Source organism: Carettochelys insculpta, chromosome 11 (genome assembly GCF_033958435.1).
Source record: "Carettochelys insculpta isolate YL-2023 chromosome 11, ASM3395843v1, whole genome shotgun sequence".
In the NCBI taxonomy this organism is placed as follows: Eukaryota; Metazoa; Chordata; order Testudines; family Carettochelyidae; genus Carettochelys; species Carettochelys insculpta.
This window is the reverse complement of record NC_134147.1, coordinates 17,001,068-17,025,900: the sequence shown is the minus strand read 5'-3', so window position 1 is coordinate 17,025,900 and position 24,833 is coordinate 17,001,068. Positions and strand designations below refer to the sequence as shown.

Below are 24,833 nucleotides of genomic sequence, written 5' to 3'. Positions count from 1 at the left end.
GGAAGCAAAGGGAATGGCCCAAGGTCAAAGCTAGGGAAAGAAGCCAGGCAGCTTGGCTCCCACCCCAAGCTCAGATCACATTCCCTTCCCAGAGCTGCGACAGAACCCAGGAGTCCTGGCTCCCAGCCCAATGCTCCCCCACTAGACTCCAGTCCTGCCCTTTTAAGCTCTGTAGACTAAGCTTCACTCACTGGCAGCTTCTGAACGGACTGACCCCGTCACTCACCTGCTCCGTCCTCCATTTCCTCAGAGTCCTGAGGGTCCAGGGCAGTGGACTCGTCCCCTGATTCCACCTGCATCTGGGTCAGGGGCCCTTAACCCTGTTTGCAGCAAGCAGAGGGGAGAAGTAAGATCCCTTCACGGACCATCTACCTGGGCTGAGCCCCAGCTCCTGCTCTGCAGAGGAGCATTGAGGAACCCCCAGGAGATTTATTAGAGAGTGAGGAAAGCACGTGATGCCTTGCACTGGAGACGAAAGGATTTCCGAGGCTGGCACACAGCCTCTCTGAAATGCCCAGCTCAAGAGAGCGGCAACTTCTGTTTTTCAAAGCTAAACCCCAACCAATTATTTTGGAGATGCTCATGATTTCTAAGCCAGACCTGTGATGTTTTAGTACTTGGTGACCCCCCACTACTCTAACCTATTTGATCCCACTTCCCAGCCAGAGCTCCCAGTCCCCTGCTCTAGCCACTAGATCCCTCTCCCTTCCCAGAGCCATGGATGGAACCCCGGAGTCCTACCTCCCAGTCTCTACTGCTCTAACCTTCTAGGTCCCATTCCCCTTCCGCTGCTGGGGAGAAACCCCCAAGAATACCCATCATTCTGGGCACGCTAGTCCAACAACCAGGTGAGGGTACCCTGAAAACACAATGAAGGAAGCCTGGGGAACATCAGTCAAGACTACTTGAGTTTTTGGACACTGTGACCAAAATCCCTGATAGAAAAGTCAGCCCCCAAATCTCTCTTGGTTCCTAGTGCCCTGGCACATCAGCTCTCTTATAGAAGGTGTTGAAATCATGTCAGGCAATCCCTTTTACCTACCTTACAGTAGACTATTGTCTTCCAGGACACCACATCCCACCCTGGGTTGTGCTGCAGATACAGAGAGGCAGGTGTACGTGTGACAAAAGAGCTTTATGAAGCATTGAACTCAGTGAGACGGGAGATTAGAACTCAAATACACTACTACAGCCCTGCTGAAGTTAGTCAGAACGGCAGAGCGTCCCATGAGGAGGCCAGCCTGGGCTGTGGGACCCACAGTGAGACAATCCCTTCCCCAAGAGCTCACAGCAAATCCAAGCTTCTCACAGTGCCCAGGCAGGCTACAAAAGGCCATTCGGGGCCCTGCACCATTGCAAGTATTATTACAATCCCTTCCCCACCACACTTCCTCCCACATGCAGCTTGGCCCTTCGAGGTCAAGCATTTTCTGTCAACCCCTCAAAACTACCAGTGCATTATATATCCACAGTTAGCATTATTGCGAGTGGTGGCAGACTTTACTTTTAACTTGACAGTGAAGCAGAGGGGATGTTGCGGGGAGGAGAACAGAAATCACAAGTGTTGATTTCATTTAAAGGGTGACCGACCTGGGAAAGCTGAGAAACACCAGTGTGTGTACAGAAAAGGGGGGTGGGATAACAAAGACACCAAGAGAGGAAGGATCTTGCTCGAGGTCAGTGGCACAGCCAGAAATAGAAATCAGAAGTTCAGACTTTCATGCGGCCTCCTTTCCCCTAACCACTAGGCCTCATTCATCTCCCACATGTAGGAAAGCAAACCAGGATTCCTGCCCACCCCTGCTTGTTCTAACCACCAGACTAAACTCCTGTCCAGACCTGGGAGTGGAGACCACAAGTCCTGGCTCCCAGTCCACTACCCTCTGCTGCCTTCATTAGATTTACTGGTGTGCCTCCCCCCCACCCCCAGAACATAATCAGTCCCTACAAGTACCTGCTGTATGAGAAGAGCTTTGCTCAAGAGGATGGTTCAGCCCAGCTCCTGATTTGTGGGAGGGTACTTCTCCCAGCTGCCACATCATCTCGCCAACAATGACCCTGCATTAAGCACAACCCATTAACTCCCTTTTTCACCCACCCCCATAGCATGAAAGTGCCCTTGCGCTCAGAGCACTGCGGGCACTGACAAGGTGGGTGAGGTAACTGCTCCTGTTGGGCCAATTACTGCTGGTAAGAGAGATGAGCTTAAGGACAGACCAAGAACTCTGTACTAGCTCAAGAACGTGGCTCTGGAAATCGGTTCAACAAAAAAATAATTCTCTCACGCACCACACCCAGGAATTACCTCGGCTATTCCCACAGCCCTGGGCACACAACCAACCAGCCCCCAAGGGCGCTACAGACTTGACCTTTTCTGTTCGGAGCACTGGCAGGAACAGTAAACGCGACACCCCCCAAAACGCTGCTGCTGCCTTAGGGGCGGGGGCTGGTTACACACCATCCCTCGGCCAGACCAGCGATGCAGCCACCTCTGGAGTGAGGCACACCAGCTGCTAATGTCCGGAGTCCCTGTGTGGCGCTGACCGCCGGCGGGGCGCGTTCGTACAACGCTCGCCCAGGGCTGAGACGCGTGTCAGGGGTGAGGAGCAGCGGTCTCCGCCACCGGCCCGAGGCCGGGCACCGGGGGTCCCTCGCCCAGAGCGGCGACGCAGCAAGCCCCAAAGGGAGCTGCCAGCCGAGGGCAGGGGGCAGGCGCGGTAGCCCAGAGCTGCCCCCGCCGCGTGCGTGGCGGGCTGGATCCATTCCGGGCCATGCAGCCTGCGGCAGGACTGGCCCAGCCCTGCTGGGCACTCACCTGGCTCGGCGGGGCGGGGGCTGCCGGCGGTGGCAGCAGCTAAGAAGCGAGCGCAGCCTGGCCCCTTTGTGTGGCTTCCACGGCAAGGCACTCTGGGAAATAGCCAGGCTCTCGCAAGGCACTCCGGGGCATGTAGTTCCTGTGGCGGGACGACGGCGGCTCGCCTCCAAGAGAGGTCCTTGCTAGGGGGTGGGGGAGGCTTAGCCAGGAGATCTTGCAGGATCCCCAAATCAAAAGGGAGAGTAGAAGAAATTACAAAAGATGGATATCAGCAAACAATGCACGTATGCAGGGGCAAGATTAGAAAGGCCAAGGCACAGAAGGAGCTCAAATTAGAGACACAAAGGGTAATAAGGAGCCATTGTATAAATATTTCAGAAGCCAGAGGAAGACCGAGGACAGGGTAGGCCCACCACTCAGGGAGGAGGGAGAAACAATATCAGGAAACTTGGAAATGGCAGAGGTGCTTAATGACTTCTGTGTTCCGGTCTTCACCAAGAAGGCTGATGCAGAAGTGCCTAACATAATGTAGGCGAGTGGGAAGGGGGTAGGTTTAGAGGATAAATACATAAAGAACAAGTTTAAAATTACTTAGAAAAATTAGATGTCTTCAAGTCACCAGATCCTGATGAAATGCATCCTAGAGTACATAGGGAGCGGATAGAGGTTTCTGAGCCTTTAGCTATCATCTTTGAAAAGTCTGGAAATTGGGAGAGATTCCAGAAGATTGGAAAAGGGCAAACGGAGTGCCCATCTATAAAAAGGGATAAAAGAACAACCTAGGAAACTACAGACCAGTCAGTTTAACTTCTGTGCCAGGAAAGATAATGGAGCAAATAATTAAGGAATTCATCTGCAAACATCTGCATGAAAATAAGGTGATAGGTAATAGCCAGCATGGATTTGCAAAGAACAAATCATGCCAGACCAATCTGATAGCTTTTTTTTTGACAGGCTAACAAGTCTTGTGCATAAAGGTGAGGCAGTGGATGTGGTATACCTCGACTTTAATAAAGCATTTGACACTGTCTCCCATGATCTTCTTATCAATAAACTAAGCAAATAGAACTTAGATGGGGCTACTATAAGGTGGGTGCATAGCTGGGTGGATAACCATTCTCAAAGAGTAGTTATTAATGGCTTACAGTCACTCTAGAAGGGCAAAACAAGTGGGGTTCTGCAGGGATCTGTTCTGGGACCAGTTCTATTCAATATCTTCATCAACAATTTAGATATTGACATAGAGAGTACGCTTATTAAGTTTGCAGATGATACCAAGCTGGGAGGGGTTGCAACTGCTTTGGAGGATAGGCTCATATTTCAGAATGATCTGGACAAACTGGAGAAATGGTCTGAGGTAAACGGGGATGAAGTTTAATAAGGACAAACGCAATGTACTCCACTTAGGAAGGACCAATCAGCTTCATACATATAGAATGGGAAGCAACTGTCTAGGAAGGAGTATTGCGGAGAGGGACTTAGGGGTCATAGTGGACAACAAGCTACATATGAATCAACAGTGTGATGCTGCTGCAAAAGAGCAAACATGATTCTGGGATGTATTAACAGGAGTGTTGTGAGCAAGACACAAGAAATTGTTCTTCTGCTCTTTAGCGCTCATTAGGCCTCAAGTGGAGTATTGTGTCCAGTTCTGGGCACCACATTTCAAGAAAGATGTGGAGCAATTGGAGAAGGTCTAGAGAAGAGCAACAAGAATGATTAACGGTCTACAGAAGATGACCTATGAGGGAAGAATGAACAAGCCAGGAAGGGCAATAGCTCAGTGGCTTGAGCATTAAGCTGCTAAACCCAGGGTTGTAAGCTCAATTGCTGAGGAGGCTATTTAGGGAGTGGGCTGAGGCATGGTGCATGGCCTTGTCAAGAAGGCAGGGGATTGGACTAGCTGATGTCCCCAGCAGCTCTAGAAGATGTGTATCTCCCATTGCATGTATATATATATAATCCTTTTTTTTAACTGGGCTTGTTTAGTTTTGAAAAGAGAAGAATTAGAGAGGCCATAATAGCAGTTTTCAAGTACTTCAAAGAGGGTTACAAAGAGGAGGAAGAAAAGTTGTTCTCCTTGGCCTCTGAGGATAAGACAAGGAGCAATGGACTTAAACTGCAGCAAGCTAGGTTTCAATTAGATATCAGGAAAAAATTCCTAACTGTCAGGGTGGTTAAACACTGGAATAAGTTACCTAGGAGGTTGTGGAATCTCAGTCACTGGAGATATTCAAGAGCAGGTTAGACAGACACCTATCGGGGATGATCTAGATCATGGGTTCCCAAACTGGGTGGCATGAAGAAATTCCAGGGGAGGCAAGAGGCAACCCAGCTCCCCACCATCATTTCTCCCACCCAAAGAAAGAGCCGGCCTTTGCTTCCGGCTCTCAGCCCCTGCCATTTGACATGGGTGACCCAGCGCAGTCGCTATAAAAAGCAGTCAGACGATGAAGACCCACGTGGAACTAGCTACCTCCTGCAAAGGAGAGAAGGAGGAAGGGGTTAGATGGGGGCTGGGAGCGCCTGGCTTTGTGGGAGAGGAGAGGCTTGGGCAGGCAGCTCTGGCAGCGCAAGTCTGAAGCAGGTGAGTGGCTGCATGGGCAGCTCTGGTGGCTGGCACAGGGGTCAGGGGCTGGCCTGCTGGGATTGCACCAGGCACCCGCAAGGGGACAAGAAAAACTATTTGTGCTTATTTTTAATTTTAAATAACATTTTTATATCAAGTTTTTGTTTATTTTAAATTACAATTGAATGTTGTGTTTGATGATGGCAGAGAAGTGCAGGGGTGCGAGGGTTTCTCAAAAATCAAAAGGGGGATGTGATGCCATAAAGTTTGGGAACCACTGAGCTAGATGGTGTTTGGTCCTGCCAAGAAGGCAGGGAACTGGACTCAATGACCTCTTGAGGTCCCTTTCCAGTTCTAGTGTTTTGTGATTCTGATATCTAGCAAGCTGCCTGCAGCAGGGACAGCAGCTGGGGGGAGCTTGGGGCAGGGCTCCAGGGAAGGCGATTGGTGTTTAGGGCAGTGCTATTGGGGGGCATCTCAGGGACAGGTGGTTGGGGGAGGCTCCCCACAGCTGTGCCTGGGGCCTTGCCACTGCACCATGGCCCCATCCCCACTTGGCTTGTCAGTGGCAGAGCCCCCTTAGCACTTGTCCCCTGCCTGAATGGAGGAGCTCACCCCACAGAGACCCCTTCTGGGGCAGGCCAACAATCAACCCCCACCTGAGATGCACAGGGCACCATCCCCTGCTGAGAGCAGTTTCACCGGATTGATTAGACTAGGAATGGGGAAACTTTTTCGGCTTAGGAGCCGCTGACCCACAGAAAAATCAGTCGAGGGCAGTGTTCCCTGTACGCTGAGCGCTTGGACGGCCTCCCAGGAGAGATTCATGTGCCGCCCAGCTGATTAGCAGAGCGTCACAGCCGCCCTCAGCAGGCAGGATGTGTTTCTACTGGTGGTGCACATCGGCACATGCAAATAAAATGCATTGCACCCATGGATGGAAAAAAATGAGGGCTGCACTGTGTGGAGGGGGACCGCTGTGGAGCAGGCAGGGGTGAAGAGTCTGGTCAAGCAGTAGGGTTCAGAAGCAAGCTAGGAAGTGGGGCTGGGAATGGGGACGCAGCCACAGCATGGGGGGCGGTCCTGGTGGGAGAAGAAGTGCAGGAGCAGGGTGGTGTGGGGGTCAGGGTGGGAGGGTGAGAAGTGAGGCAAAGGTGCAGGGTCTGGAAGCGAGGCAGGAGCTGAATGGGTGAATCTGGAGGGAGGGGGATGAGGTGCAGGGGATTAGGGTGCCTGCAGCTGGGGGAGCGGGCAAATCCCAAGCATTATAGGCTTGGTCAAAGCAAGCCAGGGGCTGGATCTGGCCCATGGGCCATAGGTTTCCCACCCCTCGATTAGACCCAGAGCAAATCCCTCAGGGAATTATCTCAAGATCTCTACATGTCTACACAAATGATCTTATAGCAGCACTGCTCTAAGGTCTCCCACGTAGCCACTCTATGCAGAAAAGAGCACATAATTAATCCCCAGTGAGCGGTGGTAGGTATGTCAGCGCCCACCCAGCACTCTCCACGCTCGGTGTAGATTATGTCACTCAGATGGGGATTTTTTTCCACCCCCTGGAGCAACGAAAGTACTCATGGACCCATAGCCTCAGGCAAACATCCCAGCATGCCCCCCCTTGGAGTAACTGGATCAGGCTCCCTCCAGACTCAGGCAGGTGCTGCTGCAGCAGATAACACGTTCAGTCATTTCTCCCCAGTCACAAGGGCTGGAAATTAATTTTGTATTTCAAATGGAGAAAGCCCTGCAAATCTGGATATTGCCACGCCCGTTCTGCAGATGGGACGCCGATGCAGCTTTTGTATCTGTCCAAGGGTCTATAAATGGAAGTTGAGATTCTGCTACAGTCATGAATCCAGATACTGCTGCCAGAATCTGGGCTTATACTGCAGTGCTGCTGCCTACAGACCAATATCCCAGTACTGCTCCAAACTGCTGCACGTTATGGGTGATTTTGCACCATCACCTGGGAGCCAAATGCACTCAATTCCCACAGTCCTGCACGGGCCACAGGACTGAACTGAGCAGTACAACCAGGGTGGTGGACTCGCACTGGGAGGGCCTCTTGGCAACAGAGGGCAGAGTAGCAACCACCCAGCACTGTGAGAAAGCACTAGGTGAAAAGTCTACCACATCTGTGCTACTTTGTTGAACTTCGACACAAATCAGCCTAAACTCAGGTGGACCCTGGGCTGCTGCACACCTCAATCTGCAAACTAGAGGTTGTGTCTGCAAAGAAGGTTGGTGCGACCAGCACTAGCACACTACACATGACCACAGGCTGTTGCTCTCCTAGCTACCTTATGGTTCCTCTGTTCCCTTGCTCCAGAGCTCAGGTCAGAAAGTTAGACATTACTGCTCTCCCACAAAGACGTGTGCATCATCGCCAGCACACCGCTCAAGGGGAGCCAATCTCCATTCCTAACTCACACTGTGATGACCTTGGCGGCTGGCAGGATCTTCACACACTTAATGGAGTGGAAGGAAGAAATATTAGAGCATAACACCAGAAACATCTCTGACCCCAGGATGGGAAAGTTGTGAGGGAGAAGCATTAGAGAATGGCAACTTCTCCAAATTACTTCCCCAGCCATCCCAAGTCTAGGAGATTAAACACTTAGCTTCCACTTGCATGAGTGACTGGTGCAGAGCTCACACCTTTAACTCCATGTGCCTGCATCATATTTGAGCTCCACAACCTTCCTTTCCCTGGGGCAGCTCTCCTGAGTATTGTAACCCCTTCTCTGCATTTCAGCCCCATGGGAATTGCCACCATGGAGCAGACCTGTGAGCCCGTCAAGCCCAGTATCCCATTTCTACCAGCTGCTCCAGAGGAAGGTACATGGACTCCCCAGTGGAAGCAAAATAGAGATCACTGGTGACTTTCTGCCCTTAGCTCAAGATCAGCTTATGCTCTAAAAGGCAGACTTAGAGCCAGTCACCAGCTCTTATTTATTCTTCACTGTATTCCCAGGACTCCCGTAAGCACCTGATCCCTTTTCAGACTCTATTCTTCTCTCACCCTTAGCGAATCTTGTGCCCAGGGTTCTCAGACAAAGCATGTGTGTGCGTGAAGCTGTATTTTCTTTTACCATTTTCCGGTTTCCCTGTAACTTTTGTTCTTGTATCATGAAATGGGCGGAAGATCAACTTCTCCAGGGTGTAGCCTTTCACTGCTCCCTCCCAGTCTCCTCTCTAAAGCTGAGCAATTCCAGTCTCTTCAATCTCTATGAAGAGACTCCCCCTATATTCCCGTCCCACCTTTCAAAAGTCAGTTGAACGCAGAGGCTACATCTACTCTGGAGGGTTTTGTTGACAAAGCTCAGGGCGCCAAAATGCATTTTGTCTGGAGACAACAGTCCGTCAACAAAACTCAGCACTTCTGCCGACCGCATTCTGCCTCTCTGCAACGAGGAAAACGTCTTTACTGACAGTTTCTGTTGATGAAAAAAGCAACGTAGGCTCTCTGGGGATGGGGGCGGCAGGAGGGCAGCCTTCTGTCAACAGATAGGGCTTCCCAGTTCACCCGGCAGCCCTCTTTGCTGAGCTTCCAGTTGGCCTCTGTTGAGAGAGCTGGGGGGCAGTCTAGCCGCTCTCCGTCAACAGAAGTTTTGCTGGAAGATTGCTTCCAACAGTAACGTCTGTTGACAGATCACTGTAGCGTAGACGTAGCCACAGAGTTTAAGAGCAGAAGGGACTATCAGATCCTTAAGTTTATAATGGGGACAACAATCGCCATTAATGATTCCTGGATTAGGCTATCGCTCAGGTGGAAGGGAGGTGCCCATCCTTTAGAGAGAGAGAAGAAAAAAAAAAGGCAGCAAAATGTAGCACTTTAAAGATTAACAAAATGATTTACTCAGTGACGAGCTTTTGTGGGACAGACCCACTGCATCAGATCCACTTCATTTCCAATGCAGACTGAGGTAAGTACAGAGGCCCCCCAAAAATGCAATTAAAACTGACAAATCTAATAGGGTTGAAGGAAGGTGGTGAGGGGTTGTTAATTGTCCTGCCTGAGATAATTACAAGCATCAAAGGAAGGGAAGCAGTCCTTGTAAAGCATGAGGTAGTTGATGTCTCTGTTCATACCACATGATGTGTCGAATTTGAACTTTAACTCACAAATTTCTCCCTCTAACTTGTTGTTAAACTCTTTTTGTTCCAGGACACACACTCTCAGGTCTTTAACACAATGGCCCGCTCCACTGAAGTGTTCACTGACCGGCTTATGTGCACCACTCATACATCTGATGAAGCGGGTCTTTGCCCAGGAAAGCTTACGCTCCAAAATATCTGTTATTCTATTAGGTGCCAGAGGACTTCTTGCTGTTTTTGAAGATACAGACTAACACGGCTACTTCTCTGATACGCGTATTGAGTTTCTTGATGGCTGCTCTGTGTCCACTTATTCTTTGAAGGTTTTGCCCAGTCTGTCCAATGTATGTAGTGGGAGGGCATTGTTGGCACATAATAGCATATATAATACTGCTGGAAGTGCACGAGAATCTGCCTTTGATCTTGTAACATGGTTAGGTCCAGTGATGGTATCCCTGGAATAAATAGGTGGACAAATTTGGCAGCAGGGTTTGTTGCACGGAAAAGTTCCAGGATGAGTATTACTGTGGTGTAGCCTGTGATTGCTGGTGAGAATCTCTCAGGTTAGGAGGTTGTTTATAGGAAAGGACAGGCCTGTCGCCTACAGCCTTCTGGAGTGTAGCATCCTGATCCAGAATAGGTTGTAGATTTTTAACGATGTGTTACAGGGTTTGAGTTGGGGCTACAGGTGATGACAAGTGGTGTTCTGTTGTTGATCTTCTTGGGCCTCTCTCTAAATAGCTGGTTTCTGGGTATTCATCTAGCCCTGACAATTTGTTTTTGTACTTCTCACGCTGGGTAATTCAATTTTATAAATGCTTGGCAGAGGTCTTGTAGTTTTCGGTCTCTGAACAACCCATTGTGAGAAGTACAAAAACAAATTGTCAGGGCCAGACGAATACCCAGAAACCAGCTATTTAAAAGACAGGCCCAAGAAGATCAACAGCAGAACACCACTTGTCATCACCTACAGCCCCCAACTCAAACCCCTGCAACACATCATTAAAAATCTGCAACCTATTCTGGATCAGGATACTAAACTCCAGAAGGCTGTAGGCGACAGGCCTGTCCTTTCCTATGGACAACCTCCTAATCCGAGAAAGATTCTCATCGGCAATCACAGGCTACACCTCAGTAATACTAATCTTGGAACTTTTCTGTGCAACAAAACCTGCTGCCAACTTTGTCCACATATTTATTCTGGGGATACCATCACTGGACCTAACCATCTTAGTTAAAAGATCAAAGGTACATTCTTGTGCACTTCCAGCAACATTATATATGTTATTATGTGCCAACAATGCCCTCCCACTATGTACATTGGACAGACTGGGCAAAACCTTCGCCAAAGAATAAATGGAAACAAAGCAGACATCAAGAAACTCAATACACATAAGTCGGTCAGTGAACACTTCAATGGAGTGGGCCAGTCTGTTAAAGACCTGAGAATGTGTGTCCTGGAACAAAAAGAATTTAATAACAAATTAGAGGGAGAGATTTGTGAGTTAAGAGTTCATATTCAGATTTGACACATTATCATGTAGTATGAACAGAGACATCAATTACCTCACACATTATAAGGACTGCTTCCCTTCCTTTGACATTTGCAATTATCTCAGACAGGACAATTAACCCCCCAGTCCCCTTCCTTCAATCCTATTGGATTTGTCAGTTTTTATTGCAATTTTTTTGTCCTCTGTACTTATAAATGTCAGTCTGTATTGGAAATGAAATTGACGTGAAGAAGTGGGTCTGTCCCACGAAAGTTCATCACCAAATAAATCACTTTGTTAGTCCTTAAAGTGCTACATTTCTGCTGCTTTGTTTTGTTGGAGTACAGACCAACATGGCTACCTCTCGATTACTATCCTATAGAAAGGCACCCAACCTTAAGGCTTAATGTATGAAATGATCAGAACCAAACAATTTCAAAAGTGGACAGCCCCTGCTTCAGGAAGGTGGTCCAATGGCTCGGGCCTATATTCCATTCTCTGCCCCACCCCAAATGCACCTTGGGTAAACTGAGTTAATCTCACTATCCCTCAGCTCCTTCTGCTGTAACATGGGGACAAGAGTGCTGCCTGGCAGGGGCGTAATGATAACTATACTAAAAGCTAATGAGATGTTCAGACACTATTGTAAGAGTGGCCTACCAGTGTCTAACAGATGCGCAAAGTGGCATTACTAATAACTTCAGTATTATTCTCCATCCTAGTAGGGCATACCATTTCTTCACAAATGCCTTATTTAAGCCAATCTTCTTTTCCCTACCCTCTGTATGAGGCTAATCACCTATTCCTCAGGCATCTGCAGCCTCCTTTTATGGCTTGGCTCAGAGTCTAGGACACGCTTTGAAACATATGTTCTCTCTGAGTGGTATTTGGGGCAGGGGCTGTCGGAGCCTCCCTGAGTTTCTCTAGCACAGTTTCACTCCCTCAAGCCATCTCCTTCATGACTGGATTGTGCCTCCCGCACAGACTGAATTGAAGAGCTTGGCTTCATACATTAACCGCTATTGCTCAAGCTGGACAAATGATCCATGTCCTGCTGGAGGTAAGGAGGTGAAACCACTGGGGCTAAGGGTTTTCAAAGAAACAACAGCCAGGGCCCTCTGTTGGAAATTTTTATTTTGCTGGAAAAGCCGTGGTCAAAACTCCACAACAGATTCTAACAGATAAGCTTCTACACAAGCACTAGCTGCTTTGGAAACACCTTGGTGACAGTCTAGTCTCAGAGGAGGTGGGTGTGAACTGGGATTCAGATCAACTCCTGACAACAACAACAACAACAACAAATAAATAAAGAGGAGACTTGGAAGTCTCCATCCACAATGCTGAGAAGAGAAAGGAAATAATGATATGAACTCCATGAGTAAGTCACCTGGAAGAGAGTGAATCCCCATCCCAACCCATGCAGAACCTGGGCCCAGAGAGGGCCAATGTGGAGTTAGGGGAAGAAAGGAACTATGCTTGCAAGTGAGGGGAAAGTATTCACAGGCTGAAAAATTAAGAAAAAAAATATAATGGGTCACAACTTTACTGAAACACAAGAACCTCAATGAAAAATAAAACACACTAGAGGCAGCCAACACCCGTCGCAGGCAGCGGGATGGTGGGGAAAGTAGGACAAACTTTCTCGTGTAATGGGAGCCCGAGGGTCCGCCCGAGAATACGCTACCTGAAAGAGAGCACAATACAGTTTCAAAGGCTTATGTCAAAAGAAGCCATTATGGCAAAAAGCCCAGAAATCTTACACCCACCCCACGCCCTAGCATTGTCCACACACAGAAGTGAGGTTGGTTTAACATTGCTTCTAAACTAGTGCAAAGCCCGGAGCGGATGCTCCTGTTCTGGAGTACTTTAAACCAGTTCACACCGATTTACATGGATATTAAATAAGCCCGGTTTAAACAGCTATAAGCCCACCCACTTGTCTCTCTCACACTGGTTTCAGTGAACCAGTTTAAAAATCATGCCTCAAGTTAAACTGGTGCAACTTTCTCGTGTAGCTAGTGCTAAATCTCCATGGGAGTCAGCTCAGCTTCACCCTAAGGTAGCACCAAACCCAAGCAGCACACATGGCTTAACATGATACATTGAAGTCATCCTGTTGATAGGGAACTGGACTGAGAACGAGTAGCCTGGTGCTCTGTTCTGGCGTCTGGGTGAGCAGTGCTGACTGAAGCAAGGAGGAACCTGCAGAACTCCTGGTTTCCATTCCTGGCTATGCCACTGATCTGTTGTGACACTCTGGGCAAGTCTCCTCCCCTCTGCATCTCTGTTCCTTCTCCCAACCTGGGCCTATTTAGATTACAAGCTATTTAGGGCAGGGACTCTGTCCACAGAACCCTTGGAATTGTGAGGCTTTGATGTAAATTTGGATCTCTGTGTGGTACCATAACACTAGGCTCACTGGGCCAAAATTACTACCAAACACTTTCCAGTTTTATAGCACTTAAGATGACAATGTCCAGCTAACCAGGCAGGGGATCTTGTAGAGATTGGTCAGTGGTGGAGTGACTCTCAGCTTGTCTACAATGGGGCACTTTGAAAGGAGATGGATTAACTAACAGTGCGGATTTTAAGTGAAGTAAAACAAACTATACCCTTGTGTGGATGCTCTTACTTGAAATTAAAGTGGCCGTACTGCAGTTAGCTTAATTCACTTCCAAAATTAAACTGAACCGAGGCCACTGCAGTTCTGAATATGAATGCCCACCCAGGGATTTAAGGCAATTTAAACAATCCACTTTAAAAGCTAATTTACTATTTTCTGAAGTGCCTCTGTGTAAACCAACCCCTTAGGCTGGTGTTGCTTAATTCTCATTACAGCCAACTGAGGCCATGTCATTTCTGAATAAGAGCTAGCCAAAAAGGGATCTGATGGGCTTTTACTTCATGCTTTCAGTTAACCAGTCTTAACCTCACCCACGTGTTCCCAAGTAGACTAAACCTCAGAGACACAGCCAAGATTAGAACTCAGGGGTCTGAGCCTCCCAGTGTTGTACATCTTTCTCTAGACCATAGGGGGACAAAGTGAGGGGTAGGACCCCTGGGGGGGGGCATGAAATTTCATGGGGGGGCGTGAAGTACCATTGACTGTTGGGTCTCAAAATCATCCATCTCATTAAAAATGTTGAATGTTACTGTTCGTGTGTGTGCATTCATATTTATGCACTGAATAAAGTTTTTACACTGTATAGACTTATGTTCTGACACATGGTGAAAGTCATGTGTGTCAACGCACCCCCACCCCACCCCGCATGAATGCGGCCAACATTTCCTTCAGTTTGGATTACATTAGACAGGTTGGGAGGCCCTGCTAATTGCAGGGATGAAGAGTGGGGCCAAATATGAAGTTTGCTCACACCATTCTAGACCCTACTACTGCTGCCACAGGTTCCACCTGCCAAAGCCCATGGACCTACACCTGCTCCTGACTGTGCCTCACATAGTGCAAACATTCAGCTGTAGGGAAATTAATTTTAATGTTAAGTGGCTCTTCCTTCTGTTCTGTGAATCTGGTTCCCATCCAGCGAAGCATTTGCTTACCTCCATCCCCATTCAAAGCACATGTTTAAGTTCAACTGACTCAACCCGTGAGCTCAATTTTAAGCATGCGGTTCACCGCCAAGCAGAATTAGGACCACTAGCGACTATCACGTATATTCTGCTCAAAACAGTAGCCAATGGCATCTTGGGAAGCCTTCAGCCCTTGCAATAACTTGGCAGCTAGGGTGCTGAGTAAGTTCCAGATTAGAGCAAGAGATTTGTGAGTTAGAGTTCATATTCAAATTCAACACATTAACGTGTGGTATGAACAGAGACATCAATTACCTCATGCATTACAAGGACTGCTTCTCTTCCTTTGATGCTTGTAATTATCTCAGACAGGACAATTAACATCCCCCCACCTCTCACCCCTTCCTTCAATCCTATTTGATTTGGCAGTTTTTAATTGCATTTTTTTTTTGGTCCTCTGTACTTATGTCAGTCTGTATTGGAAATGAAACTGATCTGATGAAGTGGGTCTGTCCCACAAAAGCTCATCACCAAATAAACCATTTCGTTAGTCTTTAAAGTGCTATATTTTTGCTGCTGTTCTGTTGAAGTATAGACTAACACGGCTACCTCTCTGTTACTTTCCAGTGAGAGGTTATCAAAGAGAATGACGGAGTTAATTTTAGCTAATCAGTCGTTTGGGATTTCATTGTCTCCTACGGTCACTCCTCCAATTGCCACCACAATATTGGACCATGCCCAGTTTTGCACAAACACTGATAGGTTACAGAGCTGGTGCATTTGTAAAAACTGCCCTTCACAGCCCAGTTGCCACCACTCCACCAGTAGAATACTCGATGGGCTCTTACAAGACAGAAAGGTGAAGCTGGTATCTGAGCATGTGACACAGACAAAAGGCATCTGTTGATTCAGCTCCATATGTTGGTTGAATACAGTTGTTAACATCAATGGGAGTTGTTTTGTTCTGCTGTATGCAAGATCCCCTCAAATTAAGCAACACAGAATAATTTGTCTGCTCTGACCATTGCTAGAACTGGGAGAGCTAAATCAAATTTATATTTTTTAGATGGATCTTATTAGTCTAGAGCAGCATGTGTGTTCTAGCCTTCTTTCAAACTTGGAAGCCTATGTATGATGCTACAACTACCAATAGTATACGTGCCAACATTCCTCTATAACATATGAAGGACTCTCACTCACTCTTCTACTTGGAGCCCAGTATTTTCAGAGTGAGTAAAGCACCTTTCGGAAAGTTAGCCACAATGCAACACACCTGTTGGGAGTTGATTCCAATGGTTAATCGACCTCATTGTGAAATTAAAAATAAGGTGTGGATTTTTGAGTTTGTCTGGCTTTAGTTCCCAGCTGTTGGTTCTTACTCAGTTCATCTCTGCTACATTTAAGAGCCCTTTAGTAGTCAGGATTTTCTCTCCCTTACAATGCTAATACACTGCAATAACGTCATCTGTTGACTAGGGCCAGGTTTAAGGAGACACAAGGGACAGGATTAGTATGAGAGAAAAGGCAGCAGAAAACTCCCAGAATTTTCTTTCCATATATAGTTTCTGCTACTGCCTACCGATTTAGGAGTAGAGAATGAAGGTTAAAAGAAGCCAGGAGCACAGGAAGGGTAGGAAAGACAAGAGAATGAGCAGGGGTTGGGAATTGGACCCCAAAAACCTGCAACCCCAAGCCAGGAGTTTGGTGTGAGGCAAGAGGCCAGTCTAAACAGACTAATTTATGAAGACAGATGGTCAGGTGGACAGCTTAACTAAGCACTTGTAGGAAGCTGGATGACCACCAGTGAGTCCATGACATTGGAAGGAACCTGGAGAGCACAGCGTGTCAGAGTATGTGAGCGCTGTGGTGACAAAAGGGGAAGAAAGATGGTTCAGAGTTAAACCGGGGAAATTAGTCATGAGTAAAAGTATGGAGTTAAAGGGAACAGCAAGAGAAAAACTGAGATACTATCCCAATAGAAGCAGGAATGCAGGTGTTTGAGTTATCTGGAATTGGAAAAGACAAAGCCTTGAGAGCACTTCTGAATTACAGTTGGTGCCATGGTAAACTCGCTTCATGTTTTAAAATTTTTGCAATCACAAGCTTAAACTTAAGTAAACAGATTCTCACATAACCTCATGACTCCAGTGGCTGGGGCTTTACTAACCAAATAATCAGGAACCTGCGGTACACTTGGGAGAGTGTGTGTGTGGTTTCCTGCCCATGTGAATGTATTTGTAAGGTTAAAGCTGACAGACTTTAAAAACTGTAGTTTACTCTTGTGGCATTTCAGTGAAACTGTAAAAACAGACTGGTTAACTAGACTGTGTTTAGTCAGTATCTACTGGCTCCCTGGTGCTGCAAACACCATAGGGAAAGACTTCCTCCATAAATCTTATTGAAATTTAAACTAATAGAAACATCTCTGATGCTAACAATTAAGAGATTTTTTTATGCCACAAGGGGTCCTCTCAGTAGTATGGGCTAGCTGGACCTACTTATAATAGGGATGTTAATGGTAAACTGGTAGGGACTGGAGCAGCTCCCTGCCCTCTGTGAGCAGGGGTGCTCCTGCTCAGCCAGAGTAGTCAGCAACCAGAGCAGCTTTTTTGTGTGCGCACATGCCTGGATTATGTTCAATAAATCCCAGTTGAGCTGAAGAGATGATATATAGAAAGATTTATCATCTTGATTTTAATATATTGAGCAGCATAAATTTGCAAAGGCTTGTTTTACAATTAAGAATTTTTGGGACCAAATCGGACTTGACACTCTCTCTTTGATAGATACATATGTTGCTCAGGGACAGAAATAAAATAGTCTATTTCCCCAAATTGCTATCATATAAGGTCCTTAAATAGGAAGATCAAAACTGCCAGTTTTAGAGAGACTGCTGAAAAGTTAGTGGCATCTTCCTGGGAGGAAGCAAGCGTGCAAAATTAACGCTACCCCATCTCAAGAACAAGTAGCTAGGTAATTTCGAGACCTATTAAAAATGGCACTTTGACAACACTTCAAATCCAACATGGATCTATGGATCTTGTCAGCTTTCCAACTGGGGAAACAGTGACATATTCTCTACCAGTCATTTACCAGAATGACTCTAGGTCAGTAACATAGCTTTTAACCTGGAATTGCTTTAAAGTCCAGATTTAGACCCCGTGCTAAAAGAGCACAGCAGGGTCGACGCTGACTCCATACCAATTATCTGACTGCATACTGCCTCTCTCAAATCATCTCTAGTCAAAAACATAACAAACAAGTTACAATAGGACAAAAGAGCTGGGCCCACTCAACACTTGTGGTGGGAATTATTCTGTAAACTTGCATGTCTATCCCACGTGACTCCACACTTGTGTTTGCTTCAGGATACAGGCAATTCACTGACAAACAAGTACTCCAGTTAAGGTGTCTGGCTTTTACAAGCAACACTAACAGTGTGCTTTCTCTGGGCTCAAGTTTGCAGATCACAGACAGATGCTATTAGAAACCTTGGCAAGTCTGTCTGTACATCAAGCACAATTTATACTCTCGAAGCACATACGCCCTGCCACTCACAAAGCTCTCACCTCCGACTCAAAACGCAGAGTACCGCACCCTGTCCGCGTATGACTCCCGCTCGAAACGCTGAACGTCGTAGAGGGAGGCCCGAGCGACTGACGAGACTGGAGACAGCTGACAACGTTCGTAACCGTACGCCTCTCCGACGGTGGTAGCCGCGGCTGCCGTGCGACGCAGGGGGCTTCTATCCCGGGTGTAATAGGTGGAGGACGCAGCTGCCGCAGCGGCAGTTGCAGCTGCAGCAACTGCTGCTGCTGCTCCTGGGGTTGGCAGCAGTGCTCTATCGTAAGGGTCTAGGGTAGTAGTGAGGCGATTGGCCATGGCTGTGGTGGCGGCCATGGCTGTGGTTTGTACTTGGGAGTATTGCGCGTACTGAGAATATTGGGCCATTGTTTGCTCTGCATAGGCGTCATATGCAGATGCTGTAGCATAGGGCCTCACGCGATATCTTTTGTAGTAGTCGACCATTGCTCCGTACCCATCATCGTAATACATGGTTTCCCCATAGCCCGCGGGGTAGGGAGTGCGCACCGCTCCATACTGCTCATTATAGGTTTCGGTAAAGTCAGGCACTTGCCCCGTGCGATCTACCGGACACTCTTTAGACCAGTGCCCTTCTTTCCCGCACCGATAGCAGCCGCTCTTGTCTCCCATCCCAGGTACCGTCCGAAGCCGACTGGTGGACAACTGCACGCGCATCCGCTTGCCTTTAAGAAACAGACGCAAGAATGGTTGCTATAAGAAACTGACGCCACATGGAAAACCACAAGATTTGCAGTGTGCAAGAACCAAGTAACTCAAGCATCTTGTTCCCTCAGTAGCCAATAACCACTTAGCCTTTCCACAACTATTTGCAGCACTCGCAGTGGAGGAGAATACCACCTATTGGAGGAGGTGAATGGCTTTACAGTAAGAATCATGCCAGGAATGAAAAGCAAACTCCTCCCAAATAGTAATATTTAGGGGGCATTCAGGCCTCTTTCAGGAAGGTACTTAGGCCCTGATTCACATAACTTCTTGTCAGATGTCTGTCTTCTGCTCTGGGGAGCTACTCCCATGCTTAAATTTACTAAGCTCTTTTAGGCCTGGATCCAGACAGGCACTAGTCTGCTCCAAGGGCAGATGGTCAACTCCTTCTTCACACGTCTATCCAGGCACCTATATGGCCCCTGAAGAGTCTGAGCACTTCTCATGCGTCAGCATCTTCACAGCCTCGCTGTAAGGTCGAGAACCGTTGTTGCCATTGTATAGGGACTGAGGCACACGGTACATGAAGTGACTTCCCCAGGCTCCCACCAGGAGCCTGGGGCTGAGCCAGAAACTGAACACAGGGCTCCCAGGTCTCAAGCTAGAGCCCTAGTAGGCAAGCCTCCTTACCTTAAGGAAATCACTGGGGCTACTCTCAAAAGCCAGGGCTCCCCCAAGGTGACTATTCAGTTCATTGCCTGGCTCTAGACAATCTGTCTTCTGCAACGGGGAGGTAACCTCAGAGGCTACCCCGCTTAAGAATGCACGTCCACAACTTCAGGTTAAAACTTCACAGATCGCCAGGACTGCTCCTCTCCCCATCCCCTATAGAGCTTGCATGACAACTGGCCTATTACTAACTCATGCTGTGGCTTGCTCTCCATAGGCTCATACGCTGCACTTGTTGCCCCTCTCTTACCACTGCAACTTGGGGCCTGGTGAGAGGTGTCTCTGCTGCCCCGGCAGCCCCAGAGGGCACCTTGGGGAGGAAGAGTGCCTGTCCCCCAGCTGGGCAAGTCCAAGTTAGGCTTGATGGGGGCCAGAGAAGGGAAGCTTGTACTCCAGTCAGGGTAGCACTGGCTAGGGGCCAGCAGGCGGAGGGACTGCTCCCCTAGCCATGGCAGCTCCAGTTTGGGGCCAGCAGGGAGATGTGCCTCTCCCCCAGCCAGAGCAGGTCCAGGGCTTGAGGAGAGGCACCTCTTCCTGCTGCAGCCCAGGGGCACCTGTGCAGCTGTCCTGCTTAGATGGAACTTGGGTTGCTGGCATGGCTGCGCAGAACCTCAGTTCTATGCAACGCACTTTCAATCAGCTAAGCCAACTGCAGCTCGCACAGAGCTTTTCCATTTGGCGAGGCTGCACCCTTCCTAGCAGCATCAGGGTCCTACAAGAGGCACCGTGTGCAACAGAGGAACTGACCCAGACTATTATCTCTACTATCCACTGGCATAATTTAGCAGGCACCTTGCAAGCACAAAACTCAGATGAGTCCGTGGCTGCGGTCTGCATCCTGGAGTTCGGGACTGTCAACATGCTCAGTTCTGAGCTAAACAAGAAGGCAGCTGGGAGTCTAATGTCTCTGGGCTCCTTTGAAAACGCCAGTGAATACTGCTGAACAACTGGGCTCAAAATCCTCTTCCAAGAGGTAATATCGGAGATGCAGCAAAAGCCACCTGCTTAGCTCCTCCACGGTGGACTGGATGGGTGGAAGCCAAGGGCAGCATGCACCATTGAGACCAGCAAGTAGTACAAGATGAAAGAAAACCTTCCAAAGGCAAAGACAAGGGGACCACAATAATGCTACCTACAACACAGTCACAACGGCTTCATGGGAGACTGGATTCAAAGTCAGAGATACAAAAGGACACGAACATGAGAGCAACTAGGGTAAGGTCAAGAACAGAAGCTTGGTAGGGAGGAATGTCTTCTAAGTCACTTGCAATCATGTTACCTGGCCTCCCACCTAGTTTACAGCTCAGACCAGCTGTCTGAAGGTAAAGCTACTCTTAAAAGTTAACTGAACTAAGAATTACAAGCACTCTCCTCTTGGCTGGAGAGCTCATCATATCAATTACAGGTTCTCCTTTGAATCTGCAGCTAGGATGTTTGAGAATTAAGTGTGCCTCACAATGCTGAGTTTTGTCTCAGTGGCCAGTCATACAGCACACAGCAAAAGCAGCACTGGATACCATGTGGTCACTTTAACCATCGAAGAAAGTAAACATAATTCACCACGAGAAACATTTGCCTTAATGCACTTCAGCAATCTTAGGGAACTACCATCAGAGTGACAAGGGGGCAGCATGGGTCCAGCAGGCAGACAGGACACTTGTACTCTGTTCTCAGCTCTTCTGATGGGTGACCGCAGTCAAGTCCCTTCCTCTGCCTGCACTGCCTTTCCCACCCTTTGGCAAGTCAGGGCAGACACTGACTCATTGAGCTGGTATAATGTCTAGCAAAGTATGGCCATGATCTGAGTAGGGGTCTACTCAAATACAGGTCTTTTTAACTCAAATTTCTAAAGACAGAGTTTAGTAGGCTGAGGAGAGCTGCCCATCTAGCAGGGGAAGTGGGTCAGATCATGAAATCGCTGCTAATGAAAAGCCATCAATTTGGAGACATTAATGTGAGAGTTTCACCAGCACACCTCTGGCTCCTCAAACTGTTTTGGGGAAAGAGGACATTACCTTCCTAATTCCAACGACGCCAAAATTAGCTTCTTGGGTTTTATGAATTTCTACCTGACAAAAATCGAGTATGTTCTAATGTATAGAGCAGGCCCATCGGCAAACCCAACTGGGACCTGTGGGCACTATCACAACATGAACAGTATTGTTAATGGCATCTGTTCCATGAATGAAAGGGCCTGGGTATTCCTTAACATCCAACTCTTTAATGAAGCTGTCTATCTCAAAACACTTTGCTTCACTTGTAAGCAACAGTGCTCTGTTATACAGTGAGAGAAAGTGGCAGAGAAAGGAGAAGGGGCTTGCCCAAGGTCACACAGCTGAGATGCAAACAGAAGCTGGGTGTCCTGGCTCCCAGCAAGTGTCCTAATACAGGACTGCTCCAACAGCCCAAATGGCTCTACCAAAGAAGAAAAAGATTCTGGTGGTTTGATATCCACACAGTGCAGATTGGCTGCTAGACTCTGGTGCTCTGGAGACAGGGTTCTCAGTCTGGGGATAGCCAAGAGGTGTCAGAGAGTCACAGCCCTCCTGCCATCCCCCATGGCCAAGTGGGAGGGGGTTTCTGATCTGGAAGAGGTTGAGAACTACTCCACCAGAACACCTGGAAGAAAACATAGTACCGATTGGACAGCAATCATCTCTTTCAGGCAATATAGTTGGCACTAACCTACAATACCTCTTACCAACAGACAGGCATCAACAGACCAAGCCTCCAACCCATTAAGCCCGATAAGGCAATAAGATTTACTGCTTAAATTTCCACCAAGTCTACTTGCAGGTGATGCGGTGGAGGAACCCATAACGTAGGTGAAGATTTCAGAGAGGAAAGCTCCTAATCACTGCACCAGCAGAGACTGAATATGGACATTCCAGGGGACACTTGTTATGAAACTGCAGAGGTTCAAACCAACCACACATCAGTAACTGCCCTCCCTCTTTCTTCACTCCCACGAGTGGGTAATGGAATGGGAATTTTCTGTAACATTTCATGAATTCGAGGCATGCCCCACCTGTGCGTCCCCCGACCCTTGTTGTCTGTCTGGTACAACCCTTAGAGTCATTAAACAATTGGTTGAATCTGACCCGTATCAAAGAGTCCGGCACAACGGACTCCACAGCCACTGAAGAACCACCACCTAACAGCAGGAAACCTCTACAGGGGCAACACGTGTAGGAGCTTGAGAACAAGGTGCCAGAGGACTGCAGTAAATGCTGCCCTTTCGGAACTCTCAAGCTCTGCCGTGAGGGTAGAGGAAGGACTGGAGCCCATCTAGCTTGGCTAATTCATCCTGGCACCACCTCGGCCAGCATGAATCACAGTTTCACTTTGCCGACCCGAGAACGTTCTGATTCCTCAGCCAGTACCAGATGGTTGCCTTGTTTTAAAAAGTCTGCCTGTATTGCTGTGAATATTCACTGGGCTATGGTATAAGCCTCCTGACGGAGCGCAGGTCATCTGGATTCACTGCAAGGAGACAGAGGCAGGTTTGCAGTGAAAAGTGTTAGACGCCACAGGGAACTGTGCGAGTGCTTGGAGCCTGGCACATTAACAGGGTCACACCCAGAAAACTGGTAATAAGCTGGCATAAGCGAGGCCCTGTGCCTCCATGACGATATGCAGTGGACTTTTCTTGTAGTGAGTGGCTTTGAGAATCAGCCTTCAGCTTATTGCTCTTTGGATTTGTTAAGCACAAGCAGAATCTGGCTTGCCCAAAATCGGGATGCACCCTGCACTTTCGAATCTAACACATTTTGGTTTGTTTGTCTGTCTTTTTTTTTTTTTTGCCAGTTCTTCTGGTTGCAGTCTTTAGGATTCAAGTTGTGAAGCTTTTCAGGTGACAAATGAGAGGGGGAATCCCAGTCTTAGAGGATGCCCATAGGTTGGTGAATTTGACAGCAGCAGGTATTTATTTGCTTGAGCCTGCTGGCCATAGTGTGGAATACTCCCCCTCTTGCAAGTACAAGCTGGTTCTGTCCCCAGCAGTCTGGATTAGGGATATTAATGGTCAACCGGTAGGGGCTGAAGCTAGAAAGAGCAAGTGCCATCTTTCGTCAAGTTACAATGAGGGACGGTACAATAATCAAGGAAAGCTACATGATGTTTTCTGAATGCTATTCCTCCCACCATATTCACATACGACAAATGCAACCTACTTACCAGCCTCCCTCCACAAAATACTTCCTTGAGAACTCACTGATGTCATACCTGGCCCTGTGCAGAAAAAAACCCTTCAGCCCTTTTGGAATCTCACATTACACCTGAAAAACCTCTAAAGAAGCTGCTAGGAAGTAGCATTGAGAAAATGCTGCTACTTTCTGAAGGGCGTTGCTATCATTTTAAAGAGTCACTCACAAACCCTTCCCTAACTAATGCTTTCCCCAAGAGCAATGGCTATCAGCAGAATTCCACACCAGAATTAAAATAACATTAGATAGTTCGAGTCAAGGACTCTGGCTGGGCTACTAAAAACACCATTATAAAACCTTAGAGGAAACATTTCTGCTCCATATCAGTGGAAAGTGCGTTTGATTTGACCAAAGCCTGAAGGGACCATTCTGACAACCAATTATTACCTCTTGCCTAACACATGCCGGAGATCTTCACCCAGTCACCCCAGCATCCAGCCTACAGTTTTGTTCGAGCTCTAGCATAACTTTAGAAGGGCATCCAATTTTGCTTTAAAGACTTAAAATTCAAGGTCCAATAGTTTCCCCTTTCACCTCCAGGGCTCCTCCAGTATTTGCACCCCAGATCTTTGGTACTGTCCACAACAGCCTACCTCTAGGCCAGCCACTCCCTCTCAGATGGATCTGCTCCCGCCTCATATAGGCCAATTTTTTGGCCTCATTTTCAGTAACCAGGCCAACATTTGCAGCACTGACACAGGCTAGTCTGTTTTCATTTCCAAAAGCAACCAGCACGAACACGGTCAACAAAGATGAATGTGCCTTTTATCTTACTAACTCTGAGATTGCTGGACACAAGAGGAGCAAATACAATCGTGAAATGTGGCTTTTAACCCTATGGTTGCCCTTGGACCTGCTAATTCTACTCATAGGAGAAGCAGGGCACTGCCAGAGCTCATTTGTACATGTTGAGGCAATTACATTTCACACCCCCACACATTCAGTGTAAGGGAGAACTGACAGCTCATGGGGATAAGTGAGATTTTTCTGGCAGTAATTCAATTAGCATGACCGGGGATCAAGACAATCCCCTATTCCAAGCAAAGGACTTCCATCTTTTTTCCACTTGTCCTCAGAGGTTAGATTTGGTTCCATTTCTCTTGCTGCCCAACCTCACTCGACGTCACTGCACACACTCTCCTACA

At 47.7% G+C, this 24,833-nt stretch overlaps 1 protein-coding gene across 9 annotated transcripts in view; it reads right to left on the bottom strand.

The window, feature by feature from the left end:
• Positions 1–24,833, bottom strand: part of LOC142019207 (RNA-binding protein 4B) — a 33,193-nt gene that overhangs the window by 5,417 nt on the left and 2,943 nt on the right. For 2 of the 9 annotated variants that reach the window (XM_075005765.1, XM_075005761.1), the window contains one exon: positions 227–320. The exons of 2 other annotated variants lie outside the window; for them this stretch is intronic. In XM_075005765.1, the coding sequence (XP_074861866.1) occupies positions 247–320 (74 nt within the window). In that variant the 3' untranslated portion in view covers positions 227–246. Of the gene's footprint in view, positions 1–226; positions 321–1,042; positions 1,094–1,954; positions 2,059–2,815; positions 2,914–12,094; positions 12,663–18,075; positions 24,829–24,833 lie in introns of those variants that run through there. 5 more of the 9 variants (XM_075005760.1, XM_075005762.1, XM_075005763.1 and 2 more) reach the window with 5 other exon arrangements.